Source organism: Pseudoliparis swirei, chromosome 5 (assembly GCF_029220125.1).
Source record: "Pseudoliparis swirei isolate HS2019 ecotype Mariana Trench chromosome 5, NWPU_hadal_v1, whole genome shotgun sequence".
Classification (NCBI taxonomy): domain Eukaryota; kingdom Metazoa; phylum Chordata; class Actinopteri; order Perciformes; family Liparidae; genus Pseudoliparis; species Pseudoliparis swirei.
The window spans coordinates 8063149-8080868 of record NC_079392.1 but is presented as its reverse complement, the minus strand read 5'-3'; the positions used below and the strand labels follow the sequence as shown (position 1 = coordinate 8080868).

Genomic DNA, 17720 nt, shown 5'->3' with positions numbered 1-17720 from the left:
TGTTGCTGTGATCCTGCAATTTCTCCACTGTGGGACTAATAAAGGAATATCTAATATAATATAATATAACCTTACGTATCGCCTCCAGACAGTTCAGCCACAGTGCGCTGCTCCCCCTGACAGATGTTCTGGTCTCGCAGCGAAACATCTGTTTCATGAACGTTTCGGTCGTCCGTTTATCCGCTTGACAGACGGAAAGATTCATCCGAGACTAAAGAGAATAAAGTATTTCTGTCTTTTATATTGATCTGATCTTCAACAGTGAAGCTTTTCTGTGGACTCGAAGTGTGTGTCGAGTTTGTTGGAGCACATTTGTGCCATAATAGTTTCTGAATTGTCACTTGTTCTGTGTCTTTGCAATAAACATGCCACATCAATCTCACGTCTTTGATTCATTGTCATTGTTTTTTTTATATGGTACATACATGTTAAATGTTAATGTTGCTACTCGGTTGTCTTTGATGTCTTTTTAAAATATATTTCTCGTGTTTATTTGTATATTATATGAACATACACATGTACGATTAGAGCGACTTGTAACCAGAGTCAAATTATATTTATGTGTACACACACATGGCCAATAACTCCGATTGTGTGTCAAGCACAGGGTGTTCCAACCTCTCCCTCAATTATCAAAATATTAGGCTTTTACTTTGGTGGAGATGGATTATGTCAGCATGTGTGGCCGCGGGAGGAGCAGGTTGTTGCCAGCGTAACTTCTACTGAGGATCTGAATACCCCAGGAATAAAGAAAAGAAAAGTTTGGGGACGTACCCTGACGTCGCTCCCTATCAGCATGTCCCAGGCCTCGTATTTGCCTTTGTCCTGTCTGTAGAGCTGGATGGCTTTGAGGAAGGCCTGCACTTCACACGTCTTCTTCTTCAGGAAGTCTGACGGAGAGGGGGGCGAGATGGAGAGATTACCAACACACACACACACACACACACACACACAGATGAATGCTGCGTCATCGGTCCACAGCGTGTTCGCTTTATTCCAAGCCGGGATGTGAACGAAACACTTTGTCAACTCGCTCGGCTGCACAGAGCGAAGATGTTTCCGCTTTAACCAGAGTCTGTTGCCATGGCAACTGCCGAAAGTGGTTTACGTGATGCCATGCAACCTAAATCCGTCTCTTAAAAACGTCTCTTAGATGCTGCTGCTTATGATGATACATCATTGCTTCTCAAAAAATTTCTGTAGAGTGTCAAATGGATCATCAAATGAATGTCATTTAAAAAAAATCAGTTTTATTCCATATCGGGGCAACTAACCATTATCGTCATAATTGGTTGTAAAATGTCACATAATACTGAAATTGTCCATAACAACGTCTGAAAGTCCATGTGTCTGAATAAGCGTCAGAAAACCAGCAAATCTGGAGCCAGTGAAGGTCTGGCACAGTAATATGTTATTAAAAAGAAACTCGGATCTTGAGTGTGTTTTCAACGACTAAGAAGCCGAGCCTTTTTGGTCACGCATCGGCAGTGCCAAGAATTGAAAACTGTAAAGACCTGAACGCCGTCAGTTATAATATCTCGTCTGCTTTCTGTTCTTGTGGACACATAGTTCCTGATTTAGAACATACGACTCTGCCAACTTTCAATTTAGTAAAGTTAAAGTAAGTAAGTCAAGTCAAATTAAATAAGCACATCGTAGAAAAAAAAGTTTACGATCCTTCAAAGTAAGACATCGCAAAAATAAAGAAAACAATCCCAAAGTAAGACGATTCCCGCGCCCCTCAAAGAGAACAAGAGAGGATGGCCGACCTGCCGGGGAGCGTTCGGATCCACCGTCTCTTCTCACCTTGGTTCTGGTGCCGGATGCAGTCGGACAGGATGGAGAGGAAGGCGTCTCTTTTGACCTCCTGCCGGAAGCAGAAGTAGGAGTCTCTCCTGTAGGGCAGGCGCAGGTAGACGGGGAACTGCGCAGGCATCCCCGACAGAGGCGGAGTGAAGTCCTCCTTCACGCCTGCGGACAGAAAACACGGAGGTCAGCCGACGGCGACCACCGAAAGAAAAAAAAACGAACGGGGAAAGCCGTCGGTTTAGCCACGCCGGCAGATTAACGTCCGGCCGGTTGGTGTTTTCGACGCTGTAGTCGACTGCGCTGTAAATGGAATCTGTCATTTCACGTCTTCAGCTCATCGTTGTTCCTCAAAGGCCTGAAACCAACTGAGTAGAGAGAGATGCATGAATGACTCCTCAGCTTGCACTACGTGTTCAGGCTGGAACCGGTTCAGTGACTGTAAACCAACAAAGGATTCATCACTGCCTTGGGTATATATTTAGTTTCCTCTGTATATTTAGTATTTTAGTATTAGTATTGTGTTTTATCTTTTATTTGTATTAATGCTCTACTTTGCACCCGCTGCTGTGATCCTGAAATGTCCCCACTGTGGGTCTAATGAAGGAATATCTAATCTAATCTAATCATTTAGAGTGAATGTTTAGTCAGTCAGATTCTCGTTAATCATTACCCTCTGCCTTATAATATTTTTGCCTGGTCCTTTTTAGTTTGAGCAATAAAATAAGTAAATTGTGCCCATTCTCCATATATTATTTAGTACAGTATATTGTGGTTATGGATGAATATTAAAATTACCTAATAGATACAACATTTTGCTTGATGATGATTAGGGATTTTTTCCCCCCTGTGCTTTTTCATGTATTAAGATATTCTAACACAATAGGAGGATTAATTAGCGATTTAATATCTATAATGAATGGATCCGCTCGCGCCTCTGCCTTTGGTTGAGTGTTCCACGCAGTTTAGAAACAGGCGAAAACCGGTTCTCACACACACACACACACACACACACACACACACACACACACACACACACACGCTACTACAGGTGAGCCCTGTGATCTGATCCGTCTGTCAGTTCTTCACACTGTGGGTTTTTTTGTTTTTTTTGGAAAGCAACACAGTAAATAAACAGTCTGGAACAGAGCCTGTCCAAAATTGTGTGTTTTGTAAATTCATGCATGAAGTGAACTTAATCAACCAACGTGGTCAAAGTGCTGCTTTGCGCCTGAGTATCTTAAACAATGTTCTTCCGAAATTCCTTCAGTCTTCCTTGGCTCCCGAAACTCCCACCTGAGCTGCTTTTAGCTTTGTTGAGCACCCGTGGGTGGGAGTTTGTTGTTCAAGATCACAGTGGGAAACAGATTTCTCTGCTCCTCCATTAGGATACGAGACGTAATAAAATATAGTCAGAGGGGGAAACGGTGAGCTCCAGTTGTAGAGCTGCTTTATCTTCTACGCATGCATAAAAAACCTATGCGATATGTATGTGGACATATTGAACACGTTTCTGATAGTTTGTGATGATGGAGATGAAGACGTTGTGTCTGTAACATTTTAAATGGAATATATTTCTTAAAATAATTTTTTTTAAACCTGCATATTTTATGGATTTTAAAAGGTAGAGAGATATTGAAGGATTCAAATCTATGTGAGGATGAATCCTTTTATTTTTCTCATCGGTAACAAACAGGTGGGGATGATCCCCACCGTCTCTTTCTGAGAGCGTGTTTGTGTGCAAAACAGCCGAATGACATCATCGCGTTAAGAAGCTCATCCTCTGCCGACTGTTTAGTAAAGACACACGTCTCTTTTCAAAAGGTGGGAAGCTGTGAAGTCCACTGAAACCAAACACACTCATTCATCGGACAGATGACGAATTAACCCTTGTGTTGCCTTCGGGTCAATTTGACCCGATTCAATGTTTCACCCTCCTGTCGCCTTCGGGTCAATATGACCCGATTCAATGTTTAACCCTCCTGTTACCTTTATATTTACTAACATATTTTACCCTTGAGGTCAATATGACCCCAGCTATTAAAATCTCCAGAAAATTATTAGAATTAATATTGTTTTCCAAGTTTAAGTGTGAGGTACTTTATGTTTGTTTGTTGACTCCCGAAAGAACACCGACATTAAACATTGAATCGGGTCAAAATGACCCGAAGGCGACAGGAGGGTTAAATATTGAATCGGGTCAAAATGACCCGAAGGCAACACAAGGGTTAAGAGACTATTTGTGTTAGCGGACATTAATATTGAGGGGATCTAATATGCTCTATATCAGTGGCGGAGAATAAACTTGGATCCTTTAATAAAATGTGTAAAACAATCCTCCACTACAAGTAAATAAAGAAGCACCGCATAGAAATCCTCAGGTAAAGTACAAGTATGTACAAATTGGACTTAAGTACAGTACTCAAATAAAATGTACCCGTTACATCCCACCACTGGCTATCTTGAGCACTTCATGTCGCATGTGACGTAACAATAATCAAAGAACAGGAGCAGTGAATAGACAACATATTTATTTGTTATCTCCGCCAGGACATCATGTATTATGTGGTCGTGCTCAAGGTTACACTGCTTTAGTTTGGACTCTACAGATAACGAATTGTTCCTCTTTCAATCACATGACACATGTATGTTCGGTACTTTTCTACTTTAATATGGATTTGATTTAACTAATTACATTGATCTGTCTTCTGTGTGCCAGTAATTGATGCTCTGTGTTGTTGTATTTCACCGTGTCTGTTCCAAAGAGATCTTTTACTCACTGGTGTCATCAGGGAAGCACTGGTCCACCATGGCCATGTACTTGTCCTCTGTGGTCAGCACAGCGCCCCCTGTGGGCAGCAGCGTCTGTCGGGCAGGAGTGCCTTTCACAAAAGTCTGGTGGAAGAGGACAAGAGAAGAATAGAGGGTCAGAGGAGAAGAACTAAAACAACGGAGATGAAATATGTACTTTTCTTTTTAGTGTGTCGACATCCACGCGATGCGTTGGCGCTCACCTCCAGGCCGTCGTGACATTCCAGGCAGTAGTTGGCTCTCACCACCACGTACCTCTCCTTCCACTTCCTGGTCTCGTCAAAGAAAAAGACGCGCTCCTCGTACAGCACCTCGCCGCCCTCAGAAGCCACCTGTTCAACACGCACACACACACACACACACACTCAGCTAAAAACGTGGAAATAATGTGATTTTGTCCTCTGAATTCCCTCTGCAGTGACCGTCTCGAGTATATTGTGGCCGTTAGCTATAAATGCTTTTAGTTTTCAACCCAACCTTCATCCAGAGAAACGGACACTTTTTTTCTGAAGAAAAGATTGTTGAATTTTTAAATGTCATTTGTCAATGCTGTGTGCAAATGATTGATTTAGAAGGCCGAAACTTCAAAACATGGAAAGATAAATCAAAGCTGCCCGGCAGAATACCACAGGAGTGACAAAGGGGACCGTGCACGCCAAGATAAGATTTCTTTTACACTTGTTTAGCATTAACATTCGTCTTTGTTTGGAGTTGAATCAACCAATCACAAGGGTCTACCCCAGTTGGACACACCCAGGACGTTCCTGGTTGGATGCATGACCCACCTCAACTGGCTCACAGCCACAAGTAATCATTATTAGTTCATGAAACATTTGAATTAACAGATTGGCTCTAATGTTCATAAATACCTTCGCTTGGCCTTTTAAAATAAATTCATTCACTGGTGAGCAGGAATTGGACAACTGGGAGAAAGATGTTGGCCGAAAAAACATTGTTTACATTCATTTTCCGATCATTATCTCTATTTGATTCTTTTGTGATCGGCCCTTTCATTAGCGAGTCTGGACATAATCCCGCCGTTTGCTTTTCATCACAGTTTACACGCTGTCGTTTAGTTGACTCCTCTCTGTCTCACACAGCTGGATGACGTCACAGATGTTAGTCACACCTGCTCATGTGCTTCCCGCTGCAGTTACTCGGCCAACAACGATTCATCGGACCCGTTCTTAAAGAGCCGAAGCCGACACGCACCCTCTGTTTGAGCAGCTGTGTGATCTTCTCTTTGTGCTGCTCCAGATCGTCTTCGAGCTCCGAGAAACGAGCCAGAGAGAACTGCTTCGTGTAGTACGGACTGAACTCCTTCAGCTCGGCCTCGGCCTGACCTGCGGGAACACAGAGAGGAGGGGGAGGGGGGGGGGGGACGACAACGGTCACCGACTGGTTTCATCACTTCAGAATGGGTGATAAACACTGAGCCAGAGCATTTCAAATTGGGCTGCTGGTCGGGTTTCAGCCCGACAATAAAAACGAGGCCGCTCCGCTGGGGGCGTGTTTTTTCTCAGGTAGAGGATGAAATATGAACCAGGAAATCCAGTTTGAAAACTTATCTGACGCCTTATCTGTGCTTCACTGAGACCAGATTCTACTGAGAAGTGAGTCACAAACTGTTGACACGAATGACCGGGTGGGGGTTATACACACATATATATAGATATATATATATAAACTTAGATATAAATTTACCTATATACATGTACATTCTGGAAAAATGAAAGAAAAAAATCTTCAGACACACACACACACACACACACACAGATCATTCTGAAAAGCAGAACCTGAGCTCATCTCTACGCTCATTTTCCATCTCTTCCTCGGCTCTGAGACGTGCCAAAGTCTTCTTCCAGCTTGGATAACAAACACCAGATGATATCACGCTGTACCCGAGGGGATCTCTGCAGAATACCGTAATTAGGACGCAGAGGTCTACCTCTCTCTCTCTCTCTCTTTCTCTCTCTAGATTACGAGCGTCCAATCAGTCTCTGCGTCCACATCTCCGAGGCGACTCTCACCACATCAACCAGAGGCCTCTCGCGCCGTCCCTCCTGTGGTCGGTCAACCCCCCTGACTAAAGCTGGCAGTACACTCACAGGATCGCAGAGAGAGAGAGAGGAGAATGCTCTCCGGTTTCCCTCCGTTCCCGTTTGAACCAGGCCAGATATCCGACGCAGGGATTCGGTTTCTTCTGCAGAACCAAAATCAAAGACAGCTCTGTCAAAGTCACTGCGGAGCGTCCCCCATTTTCTGTCGTCTGTCTGCACGGCCGCAAACCACATCACAAACACCACACTCAATGAGTATTTATGTAGCCTTAAATGCTCAATATCCACTATTACGAGGTAATCCCCAGTGACACAGCCTCCACTTAATGGATAAACGTGCCTGAGCAGGCGGCTGCTGTGTATCGTCTCCCTCACTGGAGTCAGTGTTGATGTCGGAGTCGACGGGCTCCGTCATTATCTCCCTGGGATGTTTTACTGCAGACTCCACGTCACTATGGTAACAGAGGCTGCGGTGCTCCGTCACACCGTGTGGTGTCTGAGTTAGAGTTCAATTGAGTCAAGGAATGAGAAAACAAGTGGCTCAGATACAGGCCAGAGCAACAATCCCACGGTCACTATGTTACCCACTAATCAAAATGTAATTAGGGTATTCATTTGCAGTTTCATGGACTAGTAATACACAATATACATTCAGATATGTTACAGAGGATAATCAATGGACTAATTTGTCGCTATTTTGTATTAATAATCTCATTAAGGGCCTTCAACATTAAAGGGATATACATTTTTTTAAACTTAAAAACATCTTTAACTATGGCGCAAATCCAATATACAGCCCACACAAGAAGACCAGTATGAGGCAAACCCTCAAATGTTCCCCTTTAAATGTATTTATTATTAAGGTCAGACTGTGGGGTAGCTGTAATTTCATATTGCGTATAGTGAGAGGGTCAGTAACGCTTCAAAACTCCTAAACGATGCAGAACAGCCATGAAGAAGACATCTTTAATTTAAACTTTAACACTATTCCAGACCCCGAATGCAAACCAAAATCCCAAATGTTTCAAAGTGAGTGAATTAGGGTCATGACCTGTGTTGTTTTTAAGAGACATTTCTGGTCACCGGACCAAGCATTGCATCACGTTTAGATTTTCATAGATTAATATTTGGTGAAGGATTTGAACGGCTGTTCAGAGGCCGGTTGGAGCCGTGGATCGTGGATCTCAGGGGGCCTCCTTGTTTTTTCCTCAGCCCGAGACAATGCAGTGTGTGCAAAGAGGTTTGCTCCGTGTCTCGTCTCCCTATTGACCCGATCAGCTAGAGGCAGAGTGGATATCCTGCGTGGGCAGTTTCCATTTCCTGGCCGGTAACACTTCACAGGGATGCCTTTTCATTGGTGGAGGGTGATTTCAGATGGTCCACTGGATGCTCTGTTCGGCTGGACCTGAAACAACACCGAGCCGGATTTCCATCTACGTTTTTGTGGATATTTGGGGCGCAGACTTAAAACGTCTTGCTGACCCCCCCCGACCTCTTCTCTAGTGGCCCCATCAGTACAAAACAAAGAGCTCCCTGGAGGTTGAACCCTTTCTGTCAGGACAAAATATCAACTTCCAACGGGAGATATTTAAATCCAACTGTAATGTGGGTGATCCACGGAGATGTTACATAATCCAAATCTGTATGAAACACTGAATGTCACCAATGCACAGTGGAGGATGTCAGGTCTCATGGGCTGCATGCCTTGATGTAAAACCGCTTGTTCACTCCGATTATTACCAAGAAAAGGTTTTGGTACACAGTTAACTTTTTCCATTTGCATTAATAATCCCTAAAAGTGTTTCCTCTAGCACCACACACACTCTTTAAACTGTTGCTTTGGATCCGAAAACTGCAAGAAAATCTGGAAAAGTGAGAAAAGGTAAATATCCCCTGGCAGCTCATATCCACTGTGCTGACAGAGGACAGACTCTGCTTGTGTGACTGTCAGTGCAGCCTGCTGTCCTGCTTTTGCACAACAGCACCCAGTCAGGTTGGAGGTTGACGCCCTGCACAGAAAATATATTTTATTTGAGAGCTGGTCCAGTCCTTCCGAGGTTTGATCTGCTCTGGCTGCCAGCAAAGAGACACGTACACGGTTTCATGGTATAATTGACTCATTCTCTGCAATTTGAGGAATGCGCCGCACAAGTTCGGGCGTTGAGGAGGAACCTCTGCTTTAGTGACTCTTACTCCACCCGAGTTCAACTTGCTGCTCCCGAGTTAAAGACGGCCCTCATCTGATGGCTCGGCTGCCATTCATGCAAAATATCTCCAGCTGCCATTTGTTTAATATTTCCCTTTTCATCCGGTTGAGTTGTTATGCAACATGTACTGTGTGAATATCATCCAGGGGAAGGGCCCTCTCACCATTATAATAATTAATTTAATTATAATAGTAAAAATATAAACATATGACCATGTTTCCTATATTGTGAGCTTTAACATATGTTTTACCAATCAATAATTGTATCATTTTAAATCATATACAATTGTAAATTGTCAATAAAATCAATTGAAAAACAATTCATGCATAAAATGACTTTTTTTCTTTACATGCTGAGGAACATGTTGAACCATGTGACCCCTAATCAGTTTACTTCAGTCAGTTTACAACTTGTGAGGCAACGTTACTTTCTTGATTCTTGTTGTTCCGAGTTTGTACTCATGGTTGATGCACTCACTGTAAGTTGCTCTGGATAAAAGCGTCTGCTAAATGACATGTAATGTACTTTATAAACAAAACAGTCCATTATTCATTTAAATAATCAACGATTACTCGCAAGTACTGCTTTGCTTTTGTTTCCCAGGGACTCTTCCGATTAATCGGCCTGTAAACGAGCCAGTAAGCCGTCTGCCTGCTTGTCATTTGTGTCCTGGCACGAGTAAAGAACCTCCACACGGATAAAGACTGAATATTGTGCAAAGCGGCAAATGCACATTGTGAAGACATTAATACAAAAGCAAAACAGACACAGACAGAAATGTCATCAAAGCAATGTAAGAGGGTCATTCAATTAACCACAGCGGACACACATGGCCTCAACAACATACGGGCACATGAGGGATACAGTGCTGGAGCCATTTTAACCACACACACTGATTATATGTTTGTAATATGATGCTCACAGTTGGAGTCAGATATGATAGGGAAGTTTAATTATCAATACATCTGCATAGTTTCAAAGCTCAGATGGCTGCCAAGTGACTTTCTTTCCGATATGCGGAAGCCTCAGATGGTCATGTGATTTACCATCGACTGTCACATGCAAGGGCCGATCCCAGCATGCACTGGGCAACCAGTTTATATTATTAAACTCTAAAAAATGACTAAATTCACAACACGATTCATATTCTCATCAACATAGACAGATGTATTTTAGGCTCGACTGTCAGAAAAGAGCACGTTGACTGACTACGATCAAAGAGAACACAACGTCTCACGTGTTGGACCACCAAGCTGTCAATGGACATCCATCAAATGCTGTTTGGATTTTTATTTTGTGCCGCCGTCGATATTTGGAGGCTGCTGAGCTCCTCTGCGAGCGTGCGCACGACACCTCTCTTAGTAGACTTGCAGAAACATATTAGTGTAGTCTCAGCTAATTATAACTCCTTTCTTAATTCATCCATGGTATTTAACCTTCAACTATAACTGCTACTAAGAGTTCATCATGAGTTTATCATGTTTTATTGCTCCGAGTTCAAGAATAAATGAGCAAAGAGAGCCCTGAGACAGGATTGAGGTCAAAGGTTAGAGGGCCCAACACTAACAAATCAAACGTGTCTTCATCTGCGTGGGGAACCTTGATAGACCGACGACTGAACACTGAAAGTAGTTCAGGTCGCCGTCTGACTGCGTGCAGCACAGTATGTGACAACTGTGGGCACTTTCACCAGGAAAGTAAGAACCACACCTGCGGACTAATCTACGATGAAGGCGGAGATTTACTGTGAAGACACGGAATGATCCTGCGGTGCGTAAAGGATTCACTTTTTAAACGTTTGTCAGAGAGGCAATGCAGTTGAATCCGTTTCATTTGCTCATGCTAACTTTTGGCCGGTAACTCTTTCAGCAAACACACCGGCATGCGAGTGCAAATGCGAGTCGGTCAAACACGCCAGCCTGTCCGCGAACAGGAACGTATGCTGGAATGTGAGTGTTTGGTATGTGAACTATCGAGTGAGAGTTGTGTGAAGTGATTCAGCGACAGCTTGACTCCCAACCCCCCCACCCCCATCCCTCCTTCACCACAACCACACCCCCCCCGCTTCACTGGAGTGACCTGCTCTTCCACTTTAATGGAGTTCCAGCAGGTTTCATGGCCTTATCTTTCAGTCTCTTTAAGATGTTTAAACTGTGCCTCTTGAATTTAAGTGAGGGAAACAAAGATGTCACGTTAACCCAGGGAGAGTGTTTTATCACCTTTAGCCTCAAGGTCAAAACAATGTACAGGTGCCATTTCACCAGGAGGGGACCAATCATCTGGTCAGCATTTTAACCTGCTGGCGTCATCTTTGGGAGGAAGTTGGCACAAAAGCACCTCAGTGCTGTGGACTCTGCTGATGGTTGTCGAGGAATCTTTTGTTGATCGACGAATTGACTTACCTTTTCAGCTTTTGAAAGAGGTTAGTTTGCATAACCGCTATTTCAGGTCATTTATATTCAGAAACAGTCGTGGTCACATGAGCGAAAGACGGGCTACGAGCTGAACTGGAGAGGGGTGTGGCCATGTTTTCATGAAAATCCCAAATTATTTCTGTCACCGACTCCCAGCCCCTCCTTTTGAGACACACACACACTTTTTCCAACATTTTTCTGCCTTGCATGGACTTGCTCGGTGTTTTGGGTTTTTCCTGACATCACAAAGATTCTCTTCTCTGAACTTCTCAGTTTCACAAACTTGTAGCAACAAGGTGCCCTTGCATATGCAAACTAAACCTCAATCATTTCTGAGTATTTCATTGATTTTATTGTACATTTTCCAATAATGTTTTATTGATGAGATGCTGACGTGCCGTGTGGACTTCTCTATCTAGACTGATGAAGATATTTCAGCAATGGCTGTGCATACTTGTTCATTTAGTCATCATGTGTGTTGGTGTGTGTGAAATCAGATGACCTGTGCTGGCATGTCACACACACACGTACTCTTTAATGAGAGGCTGCGTACAGTCGTCATGTGGTTCACGCTTATATTTCGGGAGTAGGTGACCAATCGAATGAGATTTCTCTTGTATCCTCTCTCTCGGTCTCTCCTTTAACCCGTCTCCCAGGTTGCAATGCCAAATGTCCTGGTCAAAACAAAAGATGGTGGCCGAGCATGACTCCTCTGCTCCTTTCCTACAGCAGAAGGAAACGTGTAAACATGTTCTTGTGGTTGAAAGTTGTGTTGGTGGTGCAGCCGAATATTTTCCGAGGACTCTAGAAATTAATTCAGTGTTCGGTGCGGTTAAAAAGGACCTTGTGGGTTTTCTTGCAGATGGTCAGGGATTCGTCTCTCAGACAAATGGATGTTTCCCTCCAAGACACGAGAGAGGGGGGAATAGTCAATAAAGATAAAGAGCTGCACTCTGTGTTAAACTTCCCTCACATGGCCCTGGTTTTACTGCCCTGGTTATTATGTTAGCACAAGACGCGCTGCACCAGATGGGCGTCGCCACGTGAGAGCTCTTCTGAAACAATAATGAACTCATCTGTCCGGTAGCGGCGTTTCTTCCGAGCTGCAGAGCCTGTTTGACGCTCCCATACCATCATACCGATGAGGAGCAAGAGCGCCCGGTGAGGACACCCCCCCGTTCATGAGAGGCCGCGTTTGCGCTCAAATCAAGCCGCATCCAGAGGACCAGATCTGGAACGGCATTTAACACCGGTAAACTGACCGCATCGCCGCACCCATTAAACCACGCCGCTTGACATAAAAGGAGTCAGATGGAAATCAGTGCGTGTGTATATCAAGGACAGAGCTGGAGGATGTGGGTTAGCTTAGCTTAGCATAAAGGCGGGAAGCAGTCCACAATTAGAATACTACCACCATCCACACCTCTCGAGCTCAAGTGTTAACGCACGCGTCTCATTTGTTTAACAAATCACAATATCCGGCACTACACCTGACAACCTGTAGCTTGCGCGGAGGCACTGCATGGAAGGATACACCGTTATCCATCAAGAAATAGGTCCAGCACGAAACTCTCCCTTCAACCACAAACTGCTCGTCTCTGTTAATTTTTGTTTCTGTGTTAAACTTGGAGCAGAAATTGTTTTAATAAGTGAGCTTTAGTGGTGGCCAACTGCTTTCTTCTTTTTAGCTTTGGAGCTAATCTCTTTAAATGAGAAAATATGTGTGAGTGGGGAGGGTGTAACAATCCATTCACTAAATAAAGAATTATCCAATCATTTAAAGTGGTATAATGTCCTCTACTTTCATACAGATACATAAGTACATACTTTCCTGGCGACTCAAGTTTCAAGGTGAATTGTGTTTGAATAGCAGCAGATTTGCAGTGTACATTGTGTCCACTGGACACCGAGGCAGAAGGAGTAAACAACAGGTGGGTTTCCAGCATCGAGCTTAGGCAGCTTCCTCTCTTTGTGGAGAGCAGTGAATTCAGATGTAATGGAGGGGGGGGGGGGTCTCACAGTCTCCCAGCTCCTCTGAATATCTGAGGGATTGTGTAATGGCAGCTGGAGTGACACAGCATGAAGAACTGCAGCCTGCAGAGAACCAAGGAATCTCTACAACTACTCCATGTTAGTGACCTTTAAGTTACAATCACGTTGTTTTTCACTGGAACTAAACTGTCTGACATTTCAATGGCATTTACACACTCAATGTTTTTTCTTCTTTTCGGGCTGTCTTATATATACTGGACGGATGATGTAACGCTGCACACTGAGCCGGGCTGACTTTCTGTGAAGCATTGTGGGAGAGCAACAAGTCGCAGTAACACATCCGATGCACAGCGAGACAGCCGGACTCTAACTGTCGTTAAAGTCTAGCGGTGCTGCGGAGCGTTTTTTTTCAAGTGGCTCGCCATTTTGTGTCTTTGAATGGACAGGACGCACAACCCTGCCAAAGGTTTCACACTACAGGTGTCCGTAACGCGCCAAGAAACACAACAATGCACCAAAAACAGGCAGAAAAGAAGGAAACTGAAAGCTGGTAAACATGGAAGTAAACCATTCTGGGTTTTTTTTTTTACTTAATGGAGGAAAGATGTTTCATGGAAGAAGGAAACGCATTAAAAGCTCAATGAGCAACACTGAACATAACAAACCTTCGTCACCAGGAGTCCCCCAACTCTTAATGTTGTGAGTCACTTTGACGCGGTTAGTACCAGCACGGTTAGTTGAGCGTTTCAACCCGTCTGTTCATTGTCGGAGGGAAGAAGAAGAAGTTCATCATGCGAGACGCAAACTGGAAATACTCAACGTGTACCCATTGAACGGCTTTCGCAGCCGTGACCGCTGCAGCGACTTTCCGCTTCCGGAACCAGAACCGGCTTGAGAACCGGCCTCCTGCGCCCATCCCAACACAACAATGAGTCACGGTGATGGTGACGGTGAGCAATGGTTTCAGGGAAACCGCTCAAACCTTTGAGGAATGCAGAAACCCTTCAGCAGACAGCCGCTCTGCCAGATGTTCGAGACGCTCGGAAGCCGCATCGTTGTGCTCGAACATCTCTACCAGTGTTTTGGTGTATTTCACTACCGAGGACCCACATGTTCACCGTCTAGTTCACGTCTCACAAAACTCTGTTGCTGCTGCTGCCGGGTGATTTTAGTGTGGAAAAATAAGAATTTATGAAGCACGGAGACATGTTGGAGCAATTAGTCAAATGTGGCCTTCACAACCTCATTATCATGTTTTCAAAGTGGGTGTTGCAGATTTGATTTCAAGCCCAAATCGCTCACAACTTCAAGGTCTCTTGTCTCTCCTCCTCTCTTCATATCTAGTCTCAATCGCAGCTCTGTGCGTGCCAAATACGCTGTTCGGGGCCATCGTGTACCGTCAGATAAGAGTTAGAAATCAACATCATTGAGCACAAACTCAAAGAGGACAATTGTTTGGAGTTGCAGGCCTCGTAAATCACAGGTCAGGCCTGACATCCAACCCAACCCAGGACACTATACAACTAAATATTCATCAGATTCCTCCGTACACACCCACCCCACCCTGCACGCACACTAAAAGAGAGAGAGAGAGAGAGAGATGGGATCGTTTTCATTGCAAGAAATGTATGCACGGTGTCACCGCTCTGGGTTTGGCCTCCACTTCACCACCCAGAAAGGAAAAAGTGACGAGGCAACCGTGAGAGCACATGGCTCGCCCCGCAGCGCGAGCAGACTGGGCTGCATAAGGCTCAGCGATCTGGGCTGCAGGAGATAAACGGCACCCAAGGGAACCCTGTTAAACAAGCGCCTGAGAGCTGGCTTCCTCCAACCTTGACCATGTACACACACACACACACACACACACACATGGCACATTGTTTGGGGGCTCATGTGTGAGACCCCGCAGGCCGAGAGAGAGGGATCTGAACAGTGACAACCAAAATATGCAAAAGACATCTCGTGATCTTCCCTTTCACACAGGACACGTTCTGGGCAAACTATATGTCACAGGATCAACATTTTTTTACTTTTCCATGCTCGTTCTCAAGTACAATACTCTGTAACCACGGTAACCCGTGTCAACATCGACAGCAGACACGGAGGCATTTTCACAGGCGATTAATTCATCTGCTCCGGAGTCCAATAATATCCAGAAGGACCTGATTATTCAGTGGGTTTTTTTACAATCATTGTTGCCATTTTAGTCTTTGTTCTCTTTTGTTTACGCTTCACCTTTTTTCCCCTCAGCTTTCTCTGACGTTTCTCCTTTATTTTGTCCGTTTGCAACGACGCGGTTTCACTGAGCGCTGACCCCCGCCTGTTGTTCACGTGACCCAAGAAGCCAACATGGCTTCAATCGGGGTCACGCCGGGTTTCCAGAATCGAAGAATGAAGCGCTGGAACTCTCTGATCACTGCGGCAAGACAAAAAGGCGCCGATACGAGTCCAGCTGTTCGATATCTGATAATATACTTCAACTGGACGCAGACAGCGGGGTAAAACATGAGGATTCTTTTTAAGTACGTCTTTTTCCTCATAACTCCACCCGACTGTGGCCGTACAGTCTGATGGATTATTGTCAACCGCTGAGCTGCATTGGATGCTGAATTAATCTCCATCCATGCAGGACATAGACACATCCATACCAGAGCTCCATACCAACTCCACGATTCAGAAAAAATGTATTCGTTGGCAACCGTATTGATAATCGATGACATCATTTTCTCCAAAACGTTTGGCTGCTCAGATGTGAAGATTTGCTGAGTTCTAAAGTAAATATGATATATTTAGGACTATACAAGACATGTGAAGACAAATATCGGGGTTTTACTGCTTTCTCATGTTTCCTAGACTAATGGATTCTTTGAGAAAATGACAGTTGAATCGATACTGAGAGTAATCAATAGTCGCAGCCCTGATCTAAATACACACAAGTACAGTCAGCTGGTCTCTGCTGGCGGTCTTATCCCCTCTCTCTGTTATGCCAACATGTTCAGTGCACACTGACGCAGCAACACAACCAGCACACAACACCGGGCCGGATCACCGACCGCGCAGAGGACAATGTCAATGAATCCTTAGTTACAGCCCTCATCCGTCATATGTACAGGGATGTGCCTTTTCCATTCTCTCATATGCCCAAAAACCCATTCATATTTAGCTTCTTTTTCTGATGTTAATGGTGCAACAAACCAGAGGGACAAACTTCAGCCACCAGTTGGTCACCAAAACAAACCGAGGGGTTCTGCCTCCGGCCCCCATGGAGCTCGTATCCGCCCTCTACATGAAGGATACGACTGTGATTATATGGAGTCTCCAAACATCCTCGTGATTCATCTCACGCGTGCACATTTAACGGCGACATCACAAATAAAGCAGCGGCATTAAAAGGCAACTTTGGTGTCTCGATATTGGCAGACGCAGCATCCCCTTCGTGAACACCTGCTGTAGCATCCCCGCCTCTCTACCGCACTCTGTGGGTGTCACAATGACAACAGACGGACAGGCACCCTTTGTCCACTCGCCATATCCACCCAGGGACACACCCAGAAGCAGAGGACACAGAGGACAAAAGGGTTCCTGGGCTTGGCACTTATGTCCTTTCTCACTTTTCTCTTCCCCCCCTCCCCAAACGACTGGAAATGCAGGAGTGACCGGATCATCCCTTCGTATAGCTGAGCTGAGAACACTGACAGATGGGTGTTGAATCCCCTCCTGGGTTCATCCTGCCAGAGTCAGACTTCACCGAGTGCACGAAGAAAGGTGAATTTAAGTCGAGAGGAGAAGATATGTCTGTGGAAAACCAGGCAGACGGGGTTCCAGCAGCTCTGGCTGACATATTCATATATCTGGGAATAAGTTCAGCGGGAAATGTTCCAAAGAAACTCTCAGCTGAGGGACATCGACATGTTGAGACCTGTTTTCAGTTGGACTCCCAATTCCGATCAATCGGGAGAGAAGATCACATTCACATACACCCCCCCCACCCCGTTCTCGTAGCGCGCTTCCCTGATTGATTTGCCCATTCCCACTCATCATCATCACCAACACTCAGACATGAAGCTCCACGGGAACGCGCCGATCGAGAAGTGAAAGTTTCAGTGTAGAAATCCACGGAGAGATCGCGTGTTGAAAGGAAACGCGGTGCGTCCTCGCCGCGTCGACGCTCCAAAACACGCTCCAACACCGTGAATGTTTGTATTGTTGTTTAACACGCGTATCTAACATATGTATATACACATGTGTGTGTGTTTATTTACCCTTGATGTAGTTGGATTTGGACTCATCCAGCAGACTGGACGCAGAGATCCCCATGGCGCTGCTGCTGCTGCTGCTAGGAGAGGATCCACAGGTTAGGGTTCCGTCCTCAGGTAGCCTACTACCACCGACACATCGATCTGCAGCAGCAGTGAGGGAGAGAGGGAGAG

The 17720-nt window shown here is 44.9% G+C and overlaps 1 protein-coding gene across 1 annotated transcript in view; it reads right to left on the bottom strand.

The window, feature by feature from the left end:
• Positions 1–17720, bottom strand: part of niban1a (niban apoptosis regulator 1a) — a 26219-nt gene extending 8499 nt beyond the window's left edge. The window contains exons 1-6 of the mRNA XM_056414061.1: positions 17553–17720; positions 5830–5960; positions 4821–4949; positions 4587–4701; positions 1807–1971; positions 775–890 (exon numbers count right to left, since the gene is read on the bottom strand). Coding sequence (XP_056270036.1) covers positions 775–890; positions 1807–1971; positions 4587–4701; positions 4821–4949; positions 5830–5960; positions 17553–17607 — 711 coding nt within the window. The 5' untranslated portion in view covers positions 17608–17720. The remainder of the gene's footprint in view (positions 1–774; positions 891–1806; positions 1972–4586; positions 4702–4820; positions 4950–5829; positions 5961–17552) is intronic.